This window comes from Uloborus diversus, chromosome 6, assembly GCF_026930045.1.
Source record: "Uloborus diversus isolate 005 chromosome 6, Udiv.v.3.1, whole genome shotgun sequence".
Taxonomy (NCBI): Eukaryota; Metazoa; Arthropoda; class Arachnida; order Araneae; family Uloboridae; genus Uloborus; species Uloborus diversus.
Genome location: NC_072736.1, coordinates 119548530 through 119569903, shown reverse-complemented (window position 1 = coordinate 119569903; position 21374 = coordinate 119548530). Strand labels below are relative to the sequence as shown.

Below are 21374 nucleotides of genomic sequence, written 5' to 3'. Positions count from 1 at the left end.
TTAACCAATTCATCTGGACCGAAACTTTTATATGTTAAATCAGGGTTATTCGTAATGTTGGTGTGAGAAAAAATTTAAAAAAAAAAGCACTTACCTTATCTAAAACTCCTACCAAGCAACTGCACAACAATATCCATAATTAGAAAGTTTCACTTTTTATTCAGCATTCCACAACCGATTACACGCTAGTAATTTCAAATTTAAAACTACTGAGTAATAGATGGATGATTTCCTTGATACTTGACTCAAAATAGTTCTCTTTCGACTTTATAGAGAGAATAAAATACTGTGTCTCTTGCAGCCTGCTGCATGAGATATGTTTTTACAGTTTCCAGGCCATGTTAAGCATTTGAAAATGTAAGTTTTAATGGGAGTTTCACTATTGCTTTCAGCTTCAGAATCACTATGTATTGGTTGCTCCCTCACCCTTCAAAAAATGCTGACACCAAAAAAAAGTATTTTTCTGCTTCGAACAGTGTGGATGTAACATTTAGAAAACAATCCAATATTTCTTAACTCAAATTAACAAAAAAATTTTTTTTTTTTTGGCTGTTAAAATAATTTGTTATTTCTGGGTTTATTATTCGGTAAATAGGATTTTTTGCCTTCATTTTAGTCAGGAGAAAAAGAAAAATTCTCCAAATCGGGAAATTTGTTAAATAGGGGTTCGTTAAATCAGGGTCCGGCTGTATTAAACATAGCTGATATTAAGTCACTTGACAACAGAATGAATTAAGTTTTGAATGTTTGTTAATGAATTAAGTTTTCAAACATGAAGAAAAAAAAAATTCAACTCTCCCTTGCAGTCAAGGGAAGGAAAGGCAAGTCAAAGATTCTCAGCTTCTTAACCCTTTCCAGCACAAGTCATTAAAATTTTTGAAATACAGTAAAATTCCTCTAATGCGGACACTAACGGGACAAACTTTATTGTCCTTAATAGAGGGGTGTCCGCAGGACGGGTTTAATAATGTTACTTGCCTTGGAATCGGGGAATTAAAAATTGTCCGCATAAGAGGGGTGTCCGTTAGGAGGGGTTTTACTGCATAAGGGGTAATGTCCCCATTCGTTGACACCACCTATCTAGGGATGGAAAAAATCGTGTTTATCAATACTGAAAATTAATTTAAATCTTTTAAAATAATGTAATTGAACACCTTGATGTAGCTCTTGAAAGTCTTACTGTGAAAAGAGTTTAATTTTTGTAAACTCAGATAATACATAAATCTATTTTTAAAAAAAAATTCTTTCTTATATCTGTGCCCCAGAGGTAAAGTGCCATGGAATATATTGAATTTTTCAGGTTCTTGAAACAACCAGTTTTCTTCGTGTAATTTTAGTTTCACCATCTTGGAACAATATGTATAAGCAACTTATGCAGTACTTTCACATAGCATTTATATTTTTGGCCTGACAATAAAGAGTTTGAATCGAGAGCTTGAAATCTGCGGTTAATTTTTTCTGCTGGCTGTGGTACTTGACTTCTGAGGTACAGCTATACATGCTTTTCCAGATTGGTTCTTATTCCATAGAGTGCATTACCTCATCCTTAAAAAAAAAAGAGAGAGAGACAAAAGGTTTCGTGTATTAATGTCAGCCTTGTCTTAACATTTGCCTCTGAGATTTTTACCTTAACTAATGAAAAATTTTTTGAATTTTGAATCGCAAGTTCGTGGTAGTGGAAATGAAAATATTTGAGGCTGTTGCAACTTAGAACTGTACAAAACTGTTCAACTGATTACTATATTATTTAAAAAGTTCTGCATTTTAAAGCAATACCAAATAGAAAGCTTGGCAGACATCGACTTAGATAAACAGATTCAGTGGAATAGAAATTTTTGTCAGTTGACAAGAACAACTGATGATGGAAGGTCAGTAAAGGCTAGTGTTAAAAATTGTATGTAAGAAAACAATAGCTTATGTTGGGTTGTTTGAACAATTATGTTGAGAGATTATTTGTATCAAGCCATGTAATTCCCATTGAAAGAAAAATTCTATTATGCTAAGCGATTAGCTTATTCTCATAAAACAGCTACAATAAAATAATGATGAATCTCTTATGCAACTGATTCATTTCTAAATAGCATTCAATAATTAAGTTGATATTTAAATTTTCTCTAATCAATAGTTGAAGTGGACTGAACCTGATGAAGAGGGTCTGTTGAAGTTTCTATGTGAAACAAAAGGTTTTAGGTGAGCAACTATAGTTTTTCGATTGCTGCAATGTTTCATGTTTTAAAAATTAAGTGTATAAATCTCTTCATGCAGTGAGTTATTGAATTTGGAACTGCTGCATTGTGTATGTTTTTTTTTTTTTTAGGCAAATCGTTCTGTTTTGATCAGGGCATTTTCTTTTCAAAACTTTGATTTCAACTCTTTATTTATTTTAATTCACTGTACCCTTTCAAAATGTGTTATTGGTTATCTATATCTTTAAGAAATAACAGCCAAATTTTATAAATAAAATCTACTTGCTTTCTGCATTAGCCATGAAATTTATACATTTTAATTATTACGCTTATGCACTCTAGTCCATGATTTTTTATGCATATTGAAATCCAATTGCATCCACTTACATAACACTTGCTTATTTTTTGTTTACTATGCAATTCTACTGTTTAAACATTATTAATTTTGTGTTGACCATTATTTTTGCCCATCTTTTATTTTACTTTTTGCTGATAATTTGCATGCCAACCTTTTTTCAATCTCATTCATAAATTTCTAAATAATTATATTCAGGTTAGTTCCAGCTAGCACCATTTACAAAATTTAGCCAATGATATTGGCATGAATCGCTTGTTTTTTAATAATGAATAAGTTTTTTAATTAATTTTATCGCATTATGAGGCAAGTTTTTAAAGTAAGTACCATTTTTAAATAAAAAAAGAACTAGTACGGATAGAACAAAGAAATTTATTGTACAAAAATCTACCACCCATACGCTATTTTTCGACATTGCTCCAATGATTTTCCAAGCATTTATCATAGCGTGGTACAGAATTTTGTATACCTATTTGTAGAAAGTTGCCGCCTGTGTAGTCAACCATAAGGACTCTAACAGGGCTTTGTCAGGAACGTTTTTGAACATTCTCCGGGACTGCCCCGACCTCGGTTGCAGCAATTTTCGTTTGTTTCGGAATCTGGAGTCTTTCCTTAGCCGTTGATGGCACAACATCAATGATGAGCTCAGAGAACATGTTACCCCATGGTTGATTACACAGGCGGCAATTTTCTATGAATAGGTGTACAAAAAACTGTACCATGCTATGATAAATGCTTGGAAAATCATGGGAGCAATGTCGAAAAATAGCTTAAAGGGTGGTAGATATTAGTGCAATAAATTTCTTTGTTCTATCTGTACTTGTTTTTTTTAATTTAAAAACGGTACTTTAAAAACATGCCTCGTATTAAAAACATTCTGGATGGCAATGGATTTCTGAAGTCTTTTTCTGGGGGGGGGGGATAGGCATTAGGCATTATTTTCGGCATTTCTAAAAGTTTTAACAATCTCATCAGTAATTGTAACTGTGAAATATGGTCGCCTTTTTAACAATAGTAGCTGTAAAAATTTTAGGTAAAAAATCGTTTTTGATGTCTTAACTGAGATTGTTAAAAAAAAAATCAATAAATAAACAAATAGTGCAGTTAATCTAGAAAAAAGAAAAGGTTTTTAAACATTATAAATGTTAAATATGTTACATGCAGTTAGTTGAATCAATGAAGCTTGATTTTCATATTTATTATCAAAACAGCATATATTTTTACTTCCTTTTACATAGGAAAGGAAGTACTTAAACATTGAGATATTCCCAAGCTGGCAACTGTGATAAAGGGAACTTTTTATTGTATTTGCAACACTGAAAATATGCTCTCCCCCCTCCTCCCACACACTTTATATTTTATATTACATTATTTCAATATTTAAATGCTTTTTTTTTTTTTTTTGGAAGAATCCAGGAACTTGAGATTTTTGCCAGGGAAATTTTTTTTTAAATAATTTCCTATGATTTATTTGCAATAATCCAAAGTGCCTCATTGTTAAAAATGTAATTTAATTCTTATAGTATTGCAGCATAAATGTATTATTAAATTATTAAAAGATTCTTCCCCTCTGCTCTGGAGGTTTCTAGAAGTCTGTTGTATGTACCGCAATATCTTGCACACTGTGATGCAGAAAATTTTTCAAGCTTAAAATTTCCCCTAGACATAAATATTTTTCCCAAAATTTCCCAAACTCATACTTGCCAACTCTACTGTTTTTAATGGGAGACTCCCGTTTTTGCTTCCATCTCCCGATTTCCCGTTTTTTACTATTTTCTCCCATTTTTTGCAGTTTTTTCTGTCAATCATCAAAAAGTTTCACTTTCTTCTCAGTAGATGATGCCCTTTTCTTTTCTACCAATGTCACAGAATAAGATTTTTTCCAATTAATAACTCATTTTGTAAAAATTAATTTTTTGGAAGCTTTCCACTTTGCATGTTCAACAAAACACTTGCTTTGCCAAAAATTGAAGCAGATTTCAATCCTTTTGCATCTTGGAAATATTTCAATTATTTTGGAAATTTGAAGTTATTTTAACATGAGCTACCATATACCTACTTAATTTATATTTTATTTAGTAATAATAATAAATTATATATATTTTTTTTCCCCCGGATTTCTGTAATTAAATTTTTGTAGCTACTTTTTTGGTAGAGACTCGGGAATGTACAAAACTTTAAGTAAATTCATTCCTTGTTTTTTGGTTTTTCCTTTGCACTATATTTTTCTTGCTGCTACCAATTAGCTTACATCTGTGAAAAATCCCCATTACACTTTAAATTTAGTATTCATGTTATTTAAAAGCATAATTTAATAATTCTGTTGTGAAGATGTGTTGCTGCTGAATCGTCTATATACCTCTAGTGGAGTCACCTGTTTTCTTTCTTTGAAGGTTGCTGCATTTGCATCATGTATATTTAGAAGGAATTGTGTGATGAAACTTAGCAATCTTATATATTATTCAGCAACAATATATTTGATATGCCTAATCAATTTCAGTTATCAAATTTCTGTTAATCACAATCTGTAAAAAAAAATCAACTGTATAAGTTTTTAGTTTCGTAGAAACTCAGTGTCCCTTCATGAGATCAAAATATCAAATTTGGGAAAAAAACAAATTAATAAAATTTTCCTTAAATTTCAAATATTCTTCGCAAACCTAGTTAAGACATTTGGACATATTTTGCACCCCTGACTGGTTACATTCAAATCGTCATTATGTAAAAATATAATATTTTATATTTTGTAATTAAGTGTCCGAAAAAGAAATGATAAACAATTTCTTTCAAGAAAAAAGCTGTATTTTGAAGATAAAGTTGATTTTTCAAATGTACATGAATTTTTCAACTACCTCTATGGGTTTTCTTTTTGTTTCATAATATAGTTTAATCATTAATAACTATTTTTGTTCATAAATTTTGGGCATAGTTACTATTTTTATTTTCTTGTGAAAGAATCACAGTCTAGCAAAAGTATCTAAACTTTTCAGAATAGGAATTCTCCGAATTTTTAAAACTTCTACCTTTTATCAGTTTTTTTTTTATTTAGTTTAATTGTACAGTGAATAACAGTTATTTGGTAAATCACTTTTGTTTTTTTTTATTTTAGTGAAGACAGAGTTAAAAATGGAGTGAAGAAACTTCTAAAAGCAAGACAAGGGAGTACTCAAGGAAGATTAGACTCATTCTTCACAGTCATACCTAAAACCAACCCAGTTAAAAGAAAGGTTAGCACCTTGAGCTTAAAGAAAGGTTTTTTAAATAAATTTCTCGTTGTTGTATCATAAAATTATATACATATAAACATCAATAAAACAGCAAGCAGACTAGCTTACAACACAGATAAATGACAAAGATGAAGCCAGAACTCTTCAGCAGTGGAAACTTCATCCTATGGTCAAAAGACCAAAAAATTTATACTAAAACTAAATGTAGGATCTCCAGTTCCAAAAAAGCTAGCATTCAGGACTACATTAGGCTAAACGCACCACATGTGAAAAATGAATGCAGATTTTTGGAACTAAGAACCTAAAACTAAGCACTGGGGTTTCGTCTCAGATATTAGAAGCCAAGGCTATCAATATCACCGTACCGCCAATGAAAAATCAAGTCTTACCTAAGTGTTCAGGTGCAAATCCGTGATCATCATGTCAGTTTTCATGCTAGTGGATAAAAATAAAACCAATCAAATGAATAAAAAATAAATAAAGGGATCATCCATTAAAATCAGGTCCAAAAAGCATACCAAGTCGACCGAAAAACAAATCTTGAGGAAACCATTTGTTTGGACTTTATAATGTCTTTTAAAATTTGTTTTTTGGTTGACCTGGTATACTTTCTGGACCTGATTTTAATGGATGATCCCTTTATTTATTTTTTATTCATTTGATTGTTTTTTTTTTTTTTTTCGACTGGCACGAAAGCGGTCATTGATGATCACGGATTCTAATTTGCACCAGGACACTTAGGTCAGACTTTTGATTTTTCGCACGTGTAACTCCTTTATCGCACATTGGCTCAACAGATGTTCTCATTGCTTTAGAGGTTTATTATGCAGAAATTGCGTGAATGAATTTTTCTCTTATAGTCACTTGAATTATGTGTATTTTTCTTTCTTTTTTTTCCATTGTTTCGAAAACAGTTCAAGTCATTTTTGAAAAAAATGTCGAGTTAAAGGAAGTTAACTTCGAGATATTGAGCATTATTAGCATGGAATTAAGGACAAAGCGATCGGGACCTGATAAAAACTTCGAGTTATAGTAATATTTGAGTTAGGCAAGGATGGACAACTAGGGATTGATAAAGACAGAGCTGCTAACTTTTAAAAATCTGAATTTTTAGCTGAATTTTGCGCAGAGGGTGGGGTGGGGGGAAGACACGTTTTTAACAAATGTGACAGACGCAATAAATAAGTTTCGTTAGTAAAATCCAAAAAGTAATTCCTCCCCCCCCCCCCCACCTTATTTTCAAAATGAAACTGATAAATTTAAAGGGGGAGGGAGGGGGAGCTATTATCGAGATTTTTTGAAAACTGATTTTAGTACGTGAAATACACCGCCAGCTCAGTCATTTCCAGCCGAGGACTGCAGTTTCGTGCTTATTAGCACTCATCAGCCCGGCATGGGAAAGTGACTGAACTGAAAATGAAAAACCTCTTAAATAAGCCAAGAGTGCAAAACAAACTGGTAGCTAATATGGAATTAACAGACCAGACGAGTGACCGAAACAATGGTTCGGTTCAACTCGAAGATTGAATGCAAGGCATGGTATATTCAGTAAATTACCGCCCATTAGCCAGGGCTAAAGCAGAAATACGTGAAATACACTGCCAGCTCAGTCATTTCCAGCCGAGGACTGCAGTTTCGTGCTTATTAGCACTCATCAGCCCGGCATAGGAAAGTGACTGAACTGGAGATGAAAAACCTCTTAAAGAAGCCAAAAGTGCGAAACAAACTGGTAGCTAACATAGAATTAGCAGACCAGACGAGTGACCGAAGCAATGGTTCGGTATTTCTAAGTTTTAGGATAATTTTTAAACAACGTGCTTTCCATATAGCGTCAAGTGGAAGATTGTTCATTTTCACAAGTTAAAAGTGTAACACATATGAACAAAAGGCAAAAGCGACCTAGCATCAAAATGTGTCTAGACAAGGTGGAATGAACAAATCCCTTAAAGTGGCAAATTGTTATTTTGCATGATTTTTTAAAAATATTTTATGTATGAAATTGTTTGCTTTACTTCTGTTTTTTTTTTTTTTTTTTTTTTGGAAAAGAAAACCTGCACATGGTGAGGGGAACTAAAACTAAAAACTTTGTTTTTAGTCCTGCCGTTCGTCTAAAAAAGCATTCTGACAAGCAAAGCTAAAAATGTTTGGTGCACTTTTCTTTTTTTTTGGAAAGAGAGAGAGTGGCAAATGAAGCAGTAGTATGATAAATTTATTTTGTTTATGTTTAAACAAAAGTTTGGAATATTAGTGAGCACAAAAGCATTATTATCTAAATTATTAATAATATAAACAGTATCTATGAACAAGTTACAAAAAAAGAAGAAAATCATAATTTTTGAACTAGTTTTCGTAGCATCGTAGTTCAATGCTGCAGTTTATAAAAACTACGATTTGTTCGTAGCAGTTGGCAGCTCTGGATAAAGACATAAATAGAAAAATATTTGTACCTGGTAGGTAAAGGCCACAATCTCTATTTTTTTCATAAAAAAGTTTAAGCATCATTTTACTCAAATTTTATATACTCAATTCAGAGATATAAAGCATTAAGATTTCGATCAGTAAATTTTTAATTTATAAGCCCATTGATGTCAGTTCAGTAATACATATCATAGCAAAAGATAAACTAAACTCGGCTTTTGAATAATTTTGTTTTTGTCAGTTTCCATTACTTCCCAGGTATGGACACTATCTATAAGTATTGGTGTACCAAGAAATATTTTGTGAACTATAATATCGATCAATAAATTATAATCAATTAAAGCTTATTTAGTTGGTGTAAATTCATACGAATATGTAACTGTCATCTTGTCTGTGCTATATTTTATCAACAGTTAAACTTTTTGTAATCAACTGCATTTTTTTTCTTTAGTGAAATAATCAATTAGGCAATAGTTTCCATTTAGTATTAAAATCTAGTGTAATGAAGCACATATAGAAACTTGTTTGTCCTAATGTGAAGAAAAAAAATAATAATGAGACAACATTAATTTTAAAATATTACTTTGTTTTATAATGTTTTAATCTTGAAAATTTTGTTATATTTTTCATATTTATACGTTTCAGATTACTTTAACTTCTCAAAGTACACCTAGTGCTCTATATATTAAGATGTAGTTTTTGAGTATTGATCGTAAATGTTAAGTGATTTATTACTTTATGGTCATTTCAGGCTGAAGAAGCTGGCAATGCCAAGAAGAAGAAAGCTGGTGGAAAGGGCCAATATAAACGGGGAAAATGATCTCATTTTATCAAATTATTTTAATTATTCACATATTTCATTAAAAAACATAGTGCTTCGTGTCTGTGAAACATACATGATATTTTTGTACATTTGGTTAAACTCTTCAAAATAAACTTTTGTGTTGTAACCTTATTGTTTTTCATTCTCATATTTTAGCGATTTTCTCATTCAGTTGGAGAAAAGCTTATAGTGTTTGCTTCTGCTTATATCTTAATATGTTATTCTACTCAACATTTTTTGCTCATATGTATTTTTCTCATGACAAATCCCGTGAAATGTTTGTATGTAAAAAAAGAATGGAATGATGTATTCTTTCCCTTTTTTATAAACAATATAAAAGAATATCCAAGAACACATAGTGAAAAATGGATGCTTTGCAGTGGAAGTGCCACTGTAAAAAGTGCTCTGCGTAGGCAATTGATTTGTATACAGTACAACCTCAATATCTCAAATCTCTCGGGACGGGGAAAAAATTTGAGATATCGAGTTTTTGAGTTATCAAGGTTTTTAAAAAAATTACACTAGAAACTCTCATAATTACACACACGTACGCTATATGCATTTATATATGTACTATGAGATCACTTTGAATTACGATCAAAAAAGTAGTCTTCAACATTTTACTAGATTTGAAATTTTATAATTGTCGAAAGTGAACAGGAAGAGATTTTGAAATGAACAACAATTTCTACGTGGTTTTTCACCTAAAAATTTAAATATTCTTATCTTCAACTAGTAACAAACCACATTCAAAAAGTTTTCAGCAGCCATTTTGTAGGAGTTAAAAAAGCAGAATGATGAAAATGAGGAATGCATTTTCCGTTTTCAATCGAAAACTGACTGGCAAAAAATAAACCCCCTTTCCTCCAAGTGGATAGCATGTTCGAGAGAAATGCACAAAGATTCTAAACTCTGAGGAAAACACTGCACCTCTTCCACACCAACACTCCCCTATTATCTTGCTTCAATCCCCTAATCACAAAGTTTCCAAGAAGAGATATGAAAACTGGTCCTTCGAACTGGTTTTACTACAAAAATTGCCAAAGAAAAACGACAACTGAAACTTGCTGCTGTGCAAAAATTTCGACATATCTAGGGTTTTGAAAAATAAACTTCGAGATAACTATGGAAAATACATAAGGGTTTTTATAGAAAATGCAGGGGAAAAATGTTTTTTCGAGATATCAAGGTTTGACTGTATAAAATTGCCAGAAAATTTTTTGTGTATTACTAATAGATAAAAAGTTGTTCAGAATTATATACTAATTTATTCTGAAAGATTGCCAACCTAAAATTAAACAGACAAATCATATTCATAAAAATACTAAGCAAATGACTGAAGCTTCGGTTGACAATGCTGTACAACAGGTTCGTACGCCCTTGAAAAACCTTGAAAAGTGCTTGAAAAAAAAAGTTCATTTTCAAGTGCTTGAAAACCTTGAAAAAGTTTTAAAACCTTGAAAAAGTTTCTTAGTGCTTAAATTCTCTCAAAAATCAACGAATTGTGCTTAGAAGTTTTAAAAAAGTATTTCACCAATGCAATTTTCTGAACATGTGTTCAGTATGCAACATCGCGAAAAATTGCTTCCGTGTTTGGGATTTCAATCCTTTTGCATCTTGTAAATATTTTGATGTTTTTTACAACCGAAAGATATTTTGACATATGGTACCTTAGATTAGTTTTTTTTTTGTTTGTTTAATTTCATTAATTAACAAAGATATTAATTTGGAAACCATGACAACATTGAACTTACTCGGGTTTCGCGGAAAATTGCTCTTGTGTTTGAAATTTCAATCTTTTTGCATCCTGCAAATATTTAAATATTTTGGCTAATCAAATGTTAGTTTCGCATATGCTACCTTAGATTACTATATTTTTTGTTTAATTTTAATAAAAAACAAAAATTTATTTCATGGGAAACATGCCACGTCAAACAAAGTCAGACTTTGCGAAAAATTGCTTCTCGTGTTTGAAATTTCAATCTTTTTGCATCTTGCAAATATTTAAATATATTCTCTAATCGAATGTTATTTTCATATTTGCTACCGTAGATTGGCATATTTTATGATTAATTTCAGTAAAATATAAGTTTATTTTATGGGAAATATGACAACATTAAACTTAATTCGCGAAAATTTGCTTCCCTTGTTTGAGATTTCAATCCTTTTGTATTTGTAAATATTTTTATATTTTTGGCAATTAGTAGTTATTTTGACACTGCTACATCAGATTAGCTTATTTTATTTTAATAACTAAAGAGTTAAAGAATTTATTACCTTGGTCTTGTTTAATTATTTGCTTATTTATTTTTGCAATTTTGAATGATTATCTTTACCTAATTTTTGGTCATAACAGATTTTTAAAAAAAAAATTTAAATTTCAGCAGTTGAGCACCTAACAAATTAACTTAAAGTTTGTATTTTAAATATAAAGTTGATTTATATAATTTTATTTATAAGTACATCATTTTTTTATGTCTTCTAAAATAAATAAGGTGTATAACAGGGGTGGTTGTGTTATGATTATTCACTTGAAATCGTGTAGTGTTCGTTTTTATACTTTTACCTCCCTATATCTCCAATTTTCCCCTTTTCCTCAAATGTTCAAAATTACTACTTTATTAAGGTTGTGGGTACTTGGAGCTTACTGAAAGAGGCTTTAATCAGCAAAGGGGTAGATAGCTTAAGGAGGGTCATTCATCTTCATTTGGATATAATAAATTGACCAGCTAGGCCCAGTGCCTGTTGCTGGTTATCAACAGGCACTGGGCATGGTATTTCTATGCAGAATATTTTGACTTAATAAACTGTTTTATGAATTGTATGCATAGCAAAAGTTATTGTTGTACATATGTATATTCAAGTAATAGGGGTCTTAGTTTTAAAAATTATTCCCCCCCCCCCCTCGCCCCATTTTGCTCTTTGAAACTTTCAGGTAATGAACCTGAATATTATTGCCTTTCTAAATTTAAATTCTAATTTCAATAATAACCCATTTTTTCCCAAAATAAGGCTACTTTTGTCATAATATATGTCAACTTCTTGTGAATCGTTTCAATTTCGAAATATGGCTCTATAAATCTGAACTTGCATATTTATTCTCAATTGCAAGTTAATCAGTGAAAGCTGAATAGGCTCAAGTTTGCATTCAAAGTATTTATCACTACTTAAGCTGCTTTTGTATATTTTGAGGTGTAGAGACTGGACTGTGGACTTCATAAACTTTTCTTACTTCCTAATTTTTAAATTTACTCGAGGACAGTTGAAATGCCTTATTGGCTGAACAGCTAATAAATACATACGAATAATTGATTTGCATACTTATAAATGATTTGCAAACCTGATATTTTTAGAACTTAATAGTGCAAACTGAAATAACTTTCTGGATAGTGTTTTTGTCCTAACCGCCCTTATAGTGTAATAAACCACTGTATAGATATTGGAAATAAATGTTGAAACCGGGGGGGGGGGGTGACTTCAAAAACTCCTTTCTGGCAATGCCATTGAACTTGGGTATTTTAGTTTCTTCCCATAAAAGTTAAAAGCACTTATGAAAGTTTTTTTTTATAAAGTATTAATTTGCTGATTCTTGAAAATATACAAACCTCTGACTGCTGCAACCTTTGAAAAACCTCAAAATTAAACCTCTTGGTATCTGCTTCTCTTTATGACCAAACTTTTCAAACATTTTCAGAAAAACTTTCAACGCAGTAGATCTTTCATCAAAACGTCTCTCGTTGTAGAAAAAGCAATTTTGTTTTCCTATACTTTTTTATATTATTGCCTTATTTCTATGTGTTTGTAGTAAATGAAATCTGCATACAATATTTTTAGTACAAATTTATGATATTGCCTTGAAAACAAAATTTTTTACCTTGAAAAGTACTTGAAAAGTGCTTGAATTTTTTTTCTGCCTAAAGGGTATGAACCCTGTACAAATCGAGTACATATGCAATGAAACATGTAAATAAAATCACGATTTGAGACTTCTTTTTCCTAATGGAAAAAGTTTATACATTTACTCATAAAGATAGTACAAGTTTTAATACAGTAAACTTTCGATTATCCGCTGAATTGGGGCGGCACGGTTACTGTGGAGTGAAAATCATGGATAACCCTCAAAAAAGCTAAAAGTGAGGAGCGAATGAACTAAAAATTGCTATTGTATAAAAGCTTGGTTAAATTGTTCATAAAATATGATGCAGGCAGTGCAAATATGTGTAGAAGAAGGAAAAAAAAATATTTTATGAACTGAAAGGAAAGTAAAAGCAATAGAGAAAATGTGTACTTAGGATAAAGCCAACGTAAGCAAATTCATCCCTGTGAGTACTGCACTATATTTGCAAAAAATGAAACAAAAATAAGACTTTAAATTGGTGATTTTTACTTCAAAAATTGGTGATTTATTTTCATTGTGCAGTCGACTCCCGCTACAACGTGATCTGACTTACGCGAAATGGCTATAATGCAATTTTTTCACCAGTAAAGAATTTGGGACCTAGCGCGAGTTCCTTGGCCGCAACACAAAAAAAATTTCGGAAGGGAATCGCGGTGTGTAAGTATCGGCTTTGTTATTGGCTACATTTTTTGCGTGAATGGACCTTCATCCCTTTAGCATCACTAAGAGCGGAAGTTCCCACACCGTACTAGTCTGAACATCGCTTATATAAATAACTACTCCTCATTTTCCATTTATTTATTTCATTCTAAATGTAAAAGTTGACGTAATATAATGACACTTAAGAGCACTGTTTCATTTAAAGTTTGTGAAGATAGAAATAAAAAGAGAAAGTTTTTGACAATTAAAGAAAAGCTAAAGATTCTACCATTGAACAACTATAGAATGTGGAAGGTAGCACGACAATTGGGTATGAGTGAATCTTCCATATGACAAAAGTCAAGAAAAGGAAATCCGTAAAAGTTCGCGGAGTAGTATCACAATGAAAAAATTATGAAAATCGAAGCTGCTCTGGTATTGTGAATTAAGAAACCAGGAGGAGGGGTGTGCCATACATGGAAACATTATAAAAGAACTGTTGAAGCAACTGTAGTGTGTATTTAACAATATATAAAAATAACGGTTTGGTCAAACAGCATAAATCATCATCTTCACTTTTAAAAGTTACAAATATCATTACTATATCTACTGTACAGTACAACTATAGTGCATTTGTTTTTATTACCATATACCATTGGTCATTAATTTTGTGCATCATAGCAGTATTTAATGTTGAATATTTTTCTTATTTTAATACAAATAAAACTTCAGTTTTTTAATGCAAGAAAGTTATGTATAGTTAAGAAATGGTTTTTTAGAGTTTAAGGTGGTGTTTGCAAGTGTCTAAAATAATTGGGTATGTTTATAAAAGTTTTTACTCATACCTTTTTCCACAATGCGAAATTTCGATTTACGCGAGATGTCTTGGAACACGACCCTCGCGTAAGTCGGGACTCAACTGTATTTGTTACTAAAATGCATTTTCTGGTTTTAGGCAGCATTTTTCTTATATGTTTCAGTGAAAACTGTGGGACATTATCTTTTTCTTCAAAATACTGCATCAGTCCATGAATTTACACAAAGATTGTATGTATAGATTGTAAATAACAAAGCAAATCGTTTTTAAATCTAGATTAATTTATTTTCTTAATTAGAAATTTGGTGGCAATATGGGAAATAACCAATAGAGTAATTAAAGCACATAATCTGTATAGTTTTCTGTTTTTCTTGGAGAAAAAAATAACTTATAGGAATACCTAAATTCTTCATACTGTTGAAAAGTACTTCAGCAACTTTTACTTATTTTAATGACTCTCTTATAGTCTAGATTAGGACCACTATGTTTCACCCAGGTGATTCGTTCTCAGATTTTGGAATAAGAAAAATATACTGACTAATTCTCCTGCTTTATGCGGCAACACAGAAAAAGTGAAAAGAGTAGAGTTTAAAATGTCATCTATCACTTAATGACATCAAAACCATCGAGACTTCGATTTATTTTCATATTGAAATTATTTATTTTTGTAGTTGCTGATTTGATTAGTATTATCATTTTCTAAATAAACTTTTTTTTTAGTTGATTTTTTTTGGGGGGGGGGGGGAGGGGGCAGTCTAAAAGCTTCCATTACTTTATGTATGTTGCACTTACTACTATTATAAATGCAAAAGTTTGTATGTATGGATGTTTGTTACTCTTTCATGCAAAAACTACTGAATGAATTTTAATGAAACTTTACTATAATATAGTTTATACATCAGAATAACACATAAGCTATAATTTATAAAGATATTGTGTGGATTGTCCAAAATATATAACGATTAATGTCAAGTAAATAGGAAAAATTCTACCATCTGCAAGCTATTCTAGTGTGTGCGATCCTCATATCAAAATAAATACTTTTATCGCTTCTGGTGTTATATAAATTACAATGAGTAATAAAGTTAAATTATTTTTTCTACGGGTAGCAGGATTTTCCTTTTGTATTTGCAATGCAGATTTTAATTGAAAACATTTTTTTTCCTAGGTGGAGTGGAGTGATCCTTTTATGTGAATTGCAGTACATATTTGGGTTAAATTCTGTTTTCTACAGGGTACAGGATTTTTCATTTGTTCTAAATATAATCTTTTTTAATTACATTAATTTTCTTCAAAAGAAAGGGGTTAGTTAAAAAGATCGGATCACTAATTGGTTGGAGTTCACTTTACTCACTAACCGGCTGAGTTTCGGTAGCTTGTTCGCTTGGTGAGATAGGCAATAAACAATGGTGTTGGTGGATTATTTGACATTTTAAAGCAACTGTTAATATAATTTAATGCTTTTTATTTCTTTTTTTATTTTAATGGTGCATACAGGAAGGGGGATTTTTATATTTTCAAGGGAAATTCTTTAATTTATTAGTAGGGGCATCGCCGTGCGGGTACAACTAATCATAAATAGATTTCAAAAAATAAAATAATGTATGCATCAGCAGGGCTCCCAAATGGTCCGCTTTTCCCGCCAAAGTCCGTTTTTTAGGTTTAAGTCCGCTTTAGACCGCTTTTTAACTTTTTAGTCCGATTAGTCCGCTTTTATATTGTTTTTACTTAAGAATCAGATTTTAAAAAATTTCCATTTCGTTAAAAGATACTTTTCACCCAAACACGCGGCCGCGGCGCCTTAACCTGACTTTCCCGTGTTTTTTCGCTTCAGATTAACGTCATTACTTCTCCTTCACAGCTGCAGCATGGAAATCCATAAAAAAGAGAGGTTTGGGGAAGGAGTTATGACGTCGAATCGGAGCAGGGTGCTACCGATATTTCTCGGAATTTCAGCCTCACGTTTGCAATAACGAATGAACTTTCCAATCTGGGATCTCGATAACTCAAATATTCCTTTATCTCAAAGTTTTTATTGAATCCTAAGCTTTGATACTGTTGTGGAAACTTCCCATAACTCAGGACGTTTTAGCCGGTACCTTGGGACTTAGAGATGTCGCGAGTTGACTGTAATAGTAACGCTGCTATGAACCACCTCTTTTCTTGCAAATGAATTCGAAAGTAATCTCGTGGCGCATGCGCCATTTTTTTTACAGGCGCATATGTTCGTAAATTTTACGCCCTTGAAAAACCTTGAAAAGTTTTTTTTTTGGAGGGGGGGGGGGGGGAGAGTTTATTTTTCATGTGCTTGAAAACTTTGAAAAAGTATGAAAAGTTTCTTTATTGGTTGAATTCTTTCAAAAATCATTACAAGCAATTTAAAGCATACTTTAGACTGCTTGTAATTCTTTTAAAAATATTTCATCAGTGCAATTTTCTGAACATATGTTCGATATGCAGTATCGCAAAAAATTGCTTTTGTGTTTGAAGTTTCAATCCTTTTGCATCTTGTAAATATTTTCACGTTTTTTACAATCAGAAGTTATTTTGACATGTGCTACCTTAGATTAGCTTATTTTTCGTTTAATTTCAATAATTAAGGATTGAATTAGTTTGGAAACCATGATAACTTTGAACTTACTCGGACTTCGCAGAAAACTTCCCCTCGCGTTTGAAACTTCAATCCTTTTGCATCTTGTAAATATTTTGATGTTTTTGAAAGTAGGAAGTTATTTTGACACATACTACTTTAGATTAGCTTAATTTTCGTTTGATTTCAATAATTAACGAAGGAATTAGTTCGGAAGCCATGACAACATTAAACTTACTCGGACTTCACGGAAAGCTGCTTCTCACGTTTGAAATTTCAATCCTTTTGCATCTTGTAAATATTTTGATGTTTTTGACAGTAGGAAGTTATTTTGACACATACTACTTTAGATTAGCTTATTTTTTGTTTAATTTCTATAATTAACAAAGGATTTAGTTTGGAAACCATGACAACATTGAACTTACTCGGACTTCGCGGAAAACTGGTTCTCGCAATGGAAATTTCAATCCTTTTGCATCTTGCAAATATTTTGAAGGAAGTTATTTTGACACATACTACTTTAGATTAGCTTATTTTTCGTTTAATTTCAATAATTAACGAAGTAATTATTTTGGAAACCATGGCAACATTGAGCTTACTCGGACTTCGCGGAAAATGACTTTTAGTGTTTGAAATTTCAATCTTTTTGCATCATGAAAATATTAAAATATTTTGCCCAATCGAATGTTTTTTTCCCCAAATGCTACCTTAGATTAGCATGTTTTATGTTTAATTCAGTAGAAAATAAATAAATTTATTTTATGGGAAACATGCCAAAATTGAACTTGGTTCGTGAAAATTTGCTTATCTGAGCTTTCAATCGTTTTGCATCTAATAAATATTTTTATATTTTTGGCAGTTTGAAGTTGTTTTGACATGCTACATTAGATTAACTCGTTTCAGTTTGTATTTAAATAACTAAAAAATTAATATTGTTTTGTTTTTAATTCACATTTCTAGTTTTGCAAATTTAGTTTTAATTATTTTTAGCTTATTTTCGGTTATTACTGGTTTTTTTTATTGGGGTGGGGGGATATTAAATGCAAACAAATTGAGTGCATAACATTTTAACTTAGTGTTTGTATTTGAAACAAAGTTGAATTATAAAATTTTATAAAGCTGAATTTATGTGCAACATTTCATTGTCATGCTTAGAGGGAATTAGCCCCCCCCCCCCCCCCCATAAAAGTTCAAAGCACTCATGGCATTGCAATCATGGAGTTTTTTTTTTTTTTTTTTTAAATTTGAGCTTTATGATTCTTGAAAATATACTTTGAATATGAAAATTGCAAAACTAAACCTCATGTGATCTGCTTCTCTTTGTGATTAAGCATTTCAGACATTTTTAGGAAAACTTTCAATACAGTAGATCTTTTATCAAAGTGTCTCTTGTAGAAAAAGCAGTTTGTTTTCCTATACTTTTTATATTACTTCCTGTTATTTATATGTTAGCATTAAATTAAATCTGCATGCAATATTTATAGTGCGAATTCAGGGTAGTACCTTGAAAAATATTTTTTTACTCTTGAAAACTGCTTAAATTTTTTTCTCCTTAAAGGGAATGAAACCTGTGATAAGAGATTAAATGTAAAACTCAAATACAAAATAATTTTACTATGAACTGAGTTGTAGCTACACAACAATATTTTTTAGGTTTCAGTGTGAGTCATGGGGAAGTGCAAATTTCTCAGCAAATGGTTACATGAAGATGGGAATAAAATTAGAGACTAGGGAAAACAACAAAAGAATAACTTTTTTTGTTTGGTGTATGGTAGATTAATATTGGTTGAGAAGGGATATAACGCTATTAAGAAGCATTACAAGACAGAAAAACATAAAAATAATTTTAAACTAAATAAAGATGGAGCGCAGCTTTATCTATCCTTCAGTGAGACTATCAGCATCCCTGATTCAAGTCAAAATGTATCATTATGCCTATTTAGTTCTAAAGAGGCTGCCTTAAGTGCTGAACTAAGTGCCCCCTCCCCATCCAAATATTTGTGTAAATAATATTATTCAATGGATAAAAAAGATCAATTTCACAGGTGATAAAGGAATTATATCATTATTATAATTAATTAACGAATTATCTTCACGAATTTAGCAGCTGGCAACTAATTTGCCTTTTGATGCATCCCTGGGTTTAAATATGAGTGGTCTCCCAAGGTCCTCTTTTTGATCCTAACTGGTCCTCTTTAGTCCCCTTTTTGATTGAAAATGGCTCTCTTTTACCCTTTTCTGAAGCTAAAATGTGTTGGGAGCCCTGCATCAGCAATTATCATAACAGCTGAATGCAATTCATGAATGGAAATCTATGACAATATTGCATCTGCATATGTCACAATCCGAAATTTACAACACAATCTTTCAGCAGAAAACATTGTTGACAAAAGTGGACATGTTATGTAGTGAAGGAGAAAAGTTGAGTGGTAGTATCAGTGTTTTAATATAGTTTAATTGGTTAGTATATAGTTTATCAAAAGTATAAGACTGTATCACAAAGAATATTTCTTCAAAAAATCTAATGACTTACATAGATTTTTTTAATTGACAAGATGTGTTAGATTTTAAAAGACTTATTTTGTGATTCCTTTAACAGTTGCTTGTTTAAGATTAAATATGCATGTACACTTAGTGCCGGTTCTTCGATTTTTCCAGCAGGTTCAAATCTTGAAGCTGTCGCCCCTTCCAAGTTTCCTTCAAGTTATCGAGCTGCAAAGAAAGGAAAAAAAAAAAAGGGTTAATTTTCCTCCAGGGGTAAGATCTCAACTTGCTTCCCTTAGATCTGATACTGTACACACGCATCCTTAAGCCAGAGGGTGCCCCTAGTCCCCTCCCCCTTGCCAGTGTCCAGGAATATGAGATTAATACTTTTCATAACATATTTTGTAGGTTTTTGAATTATCTTGTTATTGGTCCTCTTTTAATTTCTTAAATTTTATTTTTAAAAGCTAGGGTGTGACAGTGCACTCCCCTGCTGGCATTCATACACATAAACATAGTAGATTTTTTCCATGATGTGTTTTGAGTTTTCCATGTATTTCATAGTTTGTTCTTTGATTCAAATGAATTAGTGTTGTTTATTCAATGTGATTTTTTTTTTTTTTGAAAAAGGTTAATAAAATATTAAATAAAAAAATTAACATATATTAATTCTTTTTCACAACTTAAATTTTGTTTTTCAAAGCTAGGGATCGCAAGTCCCCCCTCCCCTTTTTCCTACACCCTTGTACAAATAATGCACTGAAATTACTAACAATAAATATTTTAGTTTCATGTATTGCTTTATTCAGTTGCACATGAAACCCACAGCCTGAACAGAAAACTTCATGTTGGTCAGAAAAAAAAAAAAAAAAAAAAACTGAAGAATGGCACAACCCTTCTGCAAACAGACCTACAGTTTTCGTTTTGGGTTCAAAGGATTTCTGAAATAGCTTGATTGCGAATAAAAAGCACCAAATCTACCATGAATAGTGCGCTTAACAGGGCATAAACGTTACAAATTAATTTCATTATGCAAAAAAAAAAAAAAAAAAAAAAAAACGATGGCGCAAAATAAATAAAAAACCGAAAGCGCAAAATTAAAAAAAAAAAAAAAGCCGACGACACAAAGGTGCCCAGGTTTAAGAGGGCAAAAAAAAAAAAAAAAAAAAAAAAATTGAGGGAGCACACGCTCGAGGGCACAAAAGAAAAACCGAAGGAGCTCAGGTTTAAAGGTGCAAAAGAGAAAAAAACTCGCACAGGTGTGCAGGGTACAAAAGTACGATCTCATACACAGATTTGAAGAGGCAAAGAAAAAAAATTGAACAAGTTCGAGAGCACAAAGGAAAAAAAAAACGAAAGATCTCACATTTGAGAGATTAAGTAAAAAACAAAGTCGCATAGACTTGAATGAGTAAATGAAAAACGAAGGCGCTCAGGATCAAGGGCGCAAAAACGAAACTAGACTCTCAAGTTTAAGGGCGCAAAAAGGAAGAAAAAACGAAGGCACGCAGAGGCACTACCTCCTACATAGATGAGGGCGATAGGGCGCATTGGCCCGATGGGTAATGGAAAAAAGTATCGGAGGGAGATATAGTTAATTTCAGTCTATATTAAAAGAAAAGGAAATTTTTGGAATATCGGAGGGGTTTTTATTAACCCCAAATCTTTGTATCGCCTGGCTATGCCCCTGATTTACCTGTTCTACCTGATGCCTTGTCTACCCTAGTTTTCGATTGCACAAAACTACTCAATTTCAACTGGCAATTAATGGACAATGATCGATGCCGGTAACGCAATGATGCAGTACTTTTGGCCAATAATTTTGGCCTTGCTTTCAAAAATTTTCAATGGGTTTGGTTAAGCCTTAGATACGTTTTAAATTCAACTTTTCGGTAGTGAAGTTGGCAACGACTATTGATGTTATTTTTTTGCTTTTA

At 31.6% G+C, this 21374-nt stretch overlaps 1 protein-coding gene across 1 annotated transcript in view; it reads left to right on the top strand.

The window, feature by feature from the left end:
* Positions 1–9226, top strand: part of LOC129225277 (flap endonuclease 1-like) — a 55713-nt gene extending 46487 nt beyond the window's left edge. The window contains exons 10-12 of the mRNA XM_054859863.1: positions 2126–2190; positions 5651–5768; positions 8938–9226. Coding sequence (XP_054715838.1) covers positions 2126–2190; positions 5651–5768; positions 8938–9006 — 252 coding nt within the window. The 3' untranslated portion in view covers positions 9007–9226. The remainder of the gene's footprint in view (positions 1–2125; positions 2191–5650; positions 5769–8937) is intronic.
* The last annotated feature ends 12148 nt before the right edge of the window (positions 9227–21374 follow it).